The following is a 6,588-nucleotide window of genomic DNA, read 5'->3' on the forward strand; positions in this document are numbered from 1 at the left end:
GGGAGATTGTGCGTCTGTGGTGTTAGTCGTAAGAGTGAAGGTGAGTGAGGTGACACGGGGTACGTGTGTGGTGTGTCGTCACTGGAAGAAGCGGTGGCAGAGAGAGAGGAGGAGGATGAGGAGGAGGAGGAGGAGGAGGAGGTGAGGATGAGAGAAGAAAGTGGAGGGGAAGTTATTTGGTCATTTAGAGAGGTCGGCGAATTAAACGGAGCTGGAAAGGTGAATGTTTGGGAAATAAAAAGCAGTGGAGAAAAGGGAAGATTGAGGAGGAATTTGTTTTTGTTTATAAAAAAAAAAAAAAAAAAAAAAAAAACAGAACGTGTACCTTCTTCAGTGTGGAGCTTCGTGGCGGGGCCCTCCAGGGAGCCGGTGTGTGATGCCACAGGGTCCTCGGACTGTGTGGCGGGGCCCTCCAGGGAGCCGGTGTGTGATGCCACAGGGTCCTCGGACTGTGTGGCGGGGCCCTCCAGGGAGCCGGTGTGTGATGCCACAGGGTCCTCGGACTGTGTGGCGGGGCCCTCCAGGGAGCCGGTGTGTGATGCCACAGGGTCCTCGGACTGTGTGGCGGGCGTGGCGGGGCCCTCCGAGTGTATATGGGGCACAACGGGATCCTTATTGTGTGTCTCTGGCGTGTTACTGTCCTCTGTGTGTGTCTCTGGCGTGTTACTGTCCTCTGTGCGTGTCTCTGGCGTGTTACTGTCCTCTGTGTGTGTCTCTGGGGTGTTACTGTCCTCTGTGTGTGTCTCTGGCGTGTTACTGTCCTCCGTGTGTGTCTCTGGCGTGTTACTGTCCTCTGTGCGTGTCTCTGGCGTGTTACTGTCCTCTGTGCGTGTCTCTGGCGTGTTACTGTCCTCTGTGCGTGTCTCTGGCGTGTTACTGTCCTCCGCGTGTGTCTCTGGCGTGTTACTGTCCTCTGTGTGTGTCTCTGGGGTGTTACTGTCCTCTGTGCGTGTCTCTGGCGTGTTACTGTCCTCTGTGTGTGTCTCTGGCGTGTTACTGTCCTCTGTGTGTGTCTCTGGTGTGTTACTGTCCTCCGTGTGTGTCTCTGGCATGTTACTGTCCTCTGTGTGTGTCTCTGGCGTGTTACTGTCCTCCGTGTGTGTCTCTGGCGTGTTACTGTCCTCCGTGTGTGTCTCTGGGGTGTTACTGTCCTCCGTGTGTGTCTCTGGGGTGTTACTGTCCTCTGTGTGTGTCTCTGGTGTGTTACTGTCCTCTGTGCGTGTCTCTGGTGTGTTACTGTCCTCTGTGCGTGTCTCTGGCGTGTTACTGTCCTCTGTGCGTGTCTCTGGCGTGTTACTGTCCTCTGTGCGTGTCTCTGGCGTGCCGGGGGCCCCAGAGGACATGTGTGCTACAGCAGGGAGGGTAGTCTGCTGCTGAGGTAAGTGTGTCTGCTGTTCTGTACGACTGCCAGAAGAAACGGGTGTATCCCGTACTGATGGTCCACTGAACTCAGTGTTGCTAGCGCTTTCGCTCACAGTCTCACCGCTCAGTGGTGTGATTTCAGACCTCCCCTCCTCCTCCTTCTGGGGCTCCCTACCTTTCCGTTCTTTCTCCTCCTCTTCCCTGACCTCCTCCTCCTCTCCCTCCTTGTGCTCTGGAGTCTCCTCTTCCACATGTTCCCCCGCTGCAGCGGTGCCCTCTAGCTGAGTGGCCGGGCCAGAACCGGTGGATTCATCTTTGCCAGTGTGCGAGTCTCTCGCGTCGACTGCGCACATATCCGCGCGGGCGTCTGTCTCTCGTTCTGCGTGCCCTCCTGTTATCACATCCATTCGTGTGTATGTGTGTGTTTCCGTGTGCTTATCCGTCTGTACGGAGGTTTCTGTCGGGGGAGCGGTGGGCGTGACGTCAGACGGTCCGGTTCGGGCCGCATCACCGTCCTCCACCACTGTGCCTTGCTCCTCCTCCTCACCTGCTCCCTCTTCCTCCCCCCTCTCTCCTCCTCTGCCCGCTGTAAGTAGCTCCTCTGTGCTTTTCTCCCCCTGCTGCAGTGTGACAGTAACCTGAACCACCTCCTCCACCTCCACCTCCACCGTCTCCTCTGCCTCCCCCGGCTCTCGGTCCCGCAAGTCAGCACAATTGATCTCTGTGTCCGCTAGCCCGCTATCTGCTACCGAGGCCACTGGATTAGCTAGGTCAGCTATGTCAGTCTGTTCTGAGGCAGCGTGTGTGTCTGGCTGAGAATGTGTTTTGTGCTGAGAGTGTGTATCGGACAGACAGTGTGTGTCAGGTGGACAGTGTGTGTGGGGTGGTGTGCGTGTGCTCAGTGCTTGGTCCATCACGTCCTGTGAAGTGTGTGCGTCGTTTGCAGTGGCCTCATCCACAGCGGCACTCGGTTCCGACTGCGTTTCACCGCCACCTGGCTGCTCTGATGTCACAACCAGACCGCCCTGCTCTGATGTCACAACCAGACCGCTCTGCTCTGATGTCACAACCAGACCGCCCTGCTCCGATGTCACAACCAGACCGCCCTGATCTGATGTCACAACCAGACCGCTCTGCTCTGATGTCACAACCAGACCGCCCTGCTCCGATGTCACAACCAGACCGCCCTGCTCTGATGTCACAACCAGACCGCCCTGCTCCGATGTCACAACCAGACCGTCCTGCTCCGATGTCACAACCAGACCGTCCTGCTCCGATGTCACAACCAGACCGTCCTGCTCCGATGTCACAACCAGACCGCCCTGCTCCGATGTCACAACCAGACCGCCCTGCTCCGATGTCACAACCAGACCGCCCTGCTCCGATGTCACAACCAGACCGCCCTGCTCCGATGTCACAACCAGAGCGTCCTGCTCTGATGTCACAACCAGAGCGTCCTGCTCTGATGTCACAACCAGACCGTCCTGCTCCGATGTCACAACCAGACCGTCCTGCTCTGATGTCACAACCAGACCGTCCTGCTCCGATGTCACAACCAGACCGTCCTGCTCTGATGTCACAACCAGACCGCCCTGCTCTGATGTCACAACCAGACCGCTCTGCTCCGATGTCACAACTAGACCACTCTGCTCTGTATTTTCACTAACAGTCACTTTACTATTCCTCATTCCTTCCGTCTCCTCCTCCATCTGCTCCACCGGCTCTCTCTCGACCTCCTCTAATCCCTCCACAGTGTTAGTGTTCTGACTCAAAGACGAGCCGCCTCTCTCCATGCAGTCGGCGTGGACCGGCGCAGCAGCGTCTGTTCGTGCGACACGCGTAGCAGTGGTGGCGCCGCGCGCTAAGTCCTCAGACTCCTCGTCACATTCACTCGGTGCAACATGCTCAGCGGGGGTAGTACCTTCCACGGGGGTAGTACCTTCCACAGGGGTAGTACCTTCCACGGCGACGGCGGGGGGGCGGGCCCATAATGTCTGCGACTCTGTCCCATTGCGGGGGGCGACCTCTTTGGCTGCGGGGGTGCTGGTCGCGGTGGTGGGAGTGAGGACGACCGAGCGGAATATGTCCTCGTTCAGGTTGGCCTCGATGAGCATGGAGCATATCATGGCCTGGGAACAAGTGCTGCTTTTGACAGGGGGCTCGGGGGGCGAAGTGTGAGTGGCGTTGGGTGTGTGAGTGGCGTTGGGTGTGTGAGTGGCGTTGGGTGTGTGAGTGGCGTTGGGTGTGTGAGTGGCGTTGGGTGTGTGAGTGGCGTTGGGTGTGTGAGTGGCGTTGGGTGTGTGCGTGGCGTTGGGTGTGTGCATGGCGTTGGGTGTGTGCGTGGCATTGGGTGTGTGAGTGGCGTTGGGTGTGTGAGTGGCGTTGGGTGTGTGAGTGGCGTTGGGTGTGTGAGTGGCGTTGGGTGTGTGAGTGGCGTTGGGTGTGTGAGTGGCGTTGGGTGTGCGTGTGGCTGTGGTGGTGGTGGTGGGGGTGGGGTGTGTGCGTGTGGCTGTGGTGGGGGTGGGGTGTGTGCTTGTAGTCCGCGGTTTGTGCAGGTTCCTGTAGTTCAGGCTGATCGACTGAGTCAAAGAGCCTTTCTGAGGGGAGAAACGCGGCAGAGAAATGTCCTCTAGCTCCACGTACTCCCCCTCTGTGTCCGAGCCGTCGCTCGACTTGCTGTCCGACGCCGTGCCGATGCTCTTAGACCAGTTCGCTCTCCCCAGCGACGGGAGGGGCCTGGCGTCTTTAGAGGGAAGGCTCCTATCCCTACGACCGGCGTCCGGCGCGTCGATCAACACGCCCCTGTCCTTGTTGGTGGACTCCCTCTCCTTCCCCGTGGGGGGGCCCTCCCCTCTCGTCGCCGGCACCCTGACGGGCATGGAGGAGCCCGCGGCCTTGGGCCTGTTGAGGAACTGGGGGTGCACCACGTCCTCCCAGGGCACCCGGAAGATGTCGTTGTCGGCGGCCAGCAGACAGTGCTGCAGCCGGGGGGCCGCCCTCCCCGCCCGGTCCCTGTTGACGGACTCCAGCCAGGCCATGGTGAACAGGGAGCTGTAGGCTAGCTCAGACACCTCCAGCTCCTCCACATGCTGCGCCCCGGGTGCCAGACAGCGCACCACCACGCGGGGCACCGGGCCGGGGCCGCTCCTGTCGCCGGAGGAGAGCAGAGGCTGTGGCGGCGGCAGCGGCGGAGACACCTGCAGGTAGAAGTCCCCCGGGCGTAGGACGCGTCGGTCGAGAGGCGACAGCTGGACGACTACCTTCTCGTGGACACACAGGGGCCAGCCTTCGTGACGGAACAGCAGGCCGCAGTAAGGGAACTGGGGGGAGAACAGGAGAGGAGAGTGTTACACTGGTGCCAATAGGACACGTCACAAAGACACAAGTAATGAGAGCTAGTATGCTGCCAATTAAATGTCAGAGTGGGAGAGAGAGAGAGAGAGAGAGAGAGAGAGAGAGAGAGAGAGAGAGAGAGAGAGATAGAGAGAGAGAGAAACAGAGAGAGAGAAACAGAGAAAGAGAGAAAGAGAGAGAGAGAAGATGAAACAGAGAGTACTTCTGTTGTTGAGAGCTCTTTGAAACTCAACCAGATGGAGCACTAATGGAGCTTTGAAATGGAAGGAGAGGGTAGTAATTTGTTAGGGAAAGTCAACACCATGGGATGTTCTGCCCAAAGTCTTTCCACAGTGAAATAAGGGTGCAATGTTTTGACAACAGTTTGCGCCCTAACTCCTTTCTCTGCAAAGAAGCACCAGGTGTGTGTTTGTGTGTTTGTTTTTTGTTTGTTTGTTTGTTTGTTTGTGTGTGTGTGTGTGTGTGTGGTGGAATGGGGATGTCGTCGAGTTTTTGACATTTACAGTCATTAACAACATGACACACGTACAGTCACACACACACATGGGCTGTCAAAATTGGTCTAAAATGACATTAGACTATTCTTTCAAAATAAACCATTTGAATATCTATTATTTATTACGCACTATTTTTATTATTGTATTTAGCACAATCAATGCGGGCATGACCACCCACATTTCACTGTATGCCCTGGTATGTATGTGACAAATAACCTCTTGATTCTGATTCTATGTAAACAAAATAAATGACCTTAAAGATCAAGGTCATCTCTCTCTCTGTGTGTGAGGAGAGATTGGTGTTAGATTGAGAACGGGCGGCCTCTCGGGAGCCTGATCAAATGAATGAAAGAAGGTAGGCCAGCCGTAGTTTACATTGGTCTCGAGGTTCCACAAATTGATAAAAATCTGAAGTATTTCCAAACAGGGCTTTTTAGATTGAGCTCACAGTGCAGATCACTGTCTCCGTGGCCGAGTTGGGTTCTGAACGCTCTGCCATCACGGCATGCGGTTGTTGTTGTTGTTGTTGTTGTTGTTACTACTGGCACGTTCTTCAGTCTCCTGTCCGTCATGCAGCTCATTCAGACCCACGGTGGAAGTTGAGAGGAAGACAGCCGGGGCTTTTTTTCCCCCTTCATAATCTAATATTAATTTTCACAATCTAATTCTAATGTATGATTTTTTTTTGGCTCTTTTATTTATTTGACTGTAGAATATCCGTTGACAGCCCTAACACACACACACACACACACACACACACACACACACATAAATACGTGCACAGTCAGGCCATCTGGGCCTTCATAGAGAGGACAACAAGGGATGAACAGCTATGAATGTACAATGGGCACTCTTCACTCTCTCTTCAGCCTCTACGGTTACCAGAGGGCTGTCTATTTTCATCAAAGTGAACAAGTCTGTTTTCCCTCCTCTCCCTTAGTGTGACCTGACCTCGTGTGAGACGATCCTATAGGGGGGGTGACACTCAAAGGGAATAGCTCAGTTCAATCCTCAAGCCCGGTTGTAAATAATCAAAAGAGAGAGGGAGGGAGAGAGAGCGAGAGAGCGAGAGCGAGAGCGAGAGCGAGAGCGAGAGAGAGACCAACAATACCAAGGCTTCATCCCTTTCAGAAAGAGAGGGGAGCTCTTCAGCTGGAGCAGTGCTGTTTAGACTACTAGAGGGCTGGCTATAAATATAAATATGTCTGTTCTCTTGCATGAAGAGACCAGAGATGGTGGAAGATGGAAGTTTCTGCCAGAGAGTGACTTCAGCCTGGCTTAGAGAGGATGAATGACATTAACCCTTTCACTACCACACTACAGGTTAACCCTTCACTTAGGGCTGGGCGATATGGCCTCTAAATGATATCGCGAT

General features: G+C 55.2%; 1 protein-coding gene across 1 annotated transcript in view; it reads right to left on the reverse strand.

Moving 5' to 3' along the window:
• LOC311247321 (uncharacterized protein) overlaps positions 1-6,588 on the reverse strand; it is a 163,589-nt gene that overhangs the window by 103,467 nt on the left and 53,534 nt on the right. The window contains 1 exon segment of the mRNA XM_084337678.1: positions 326-4,682. Within this exon segment, the coding sequence (XP_084193804.1) occupies positions 326-4,682 (4,357 nt within the window).

Source organism: Notolepis coatsorum (genome assembly GCF_963971535.1).
Source record: "Notolepis coatsorum genome assembly, chromosome: 20".
In the NCBI taxonomy this organism is placed as follows: domain Eukaryota; kingdom Metazoa; phylum Chordata; class Actinopteri; order Aulopiformes; family Paralepididae; genus Notolepis; species Notolepis coatsorum.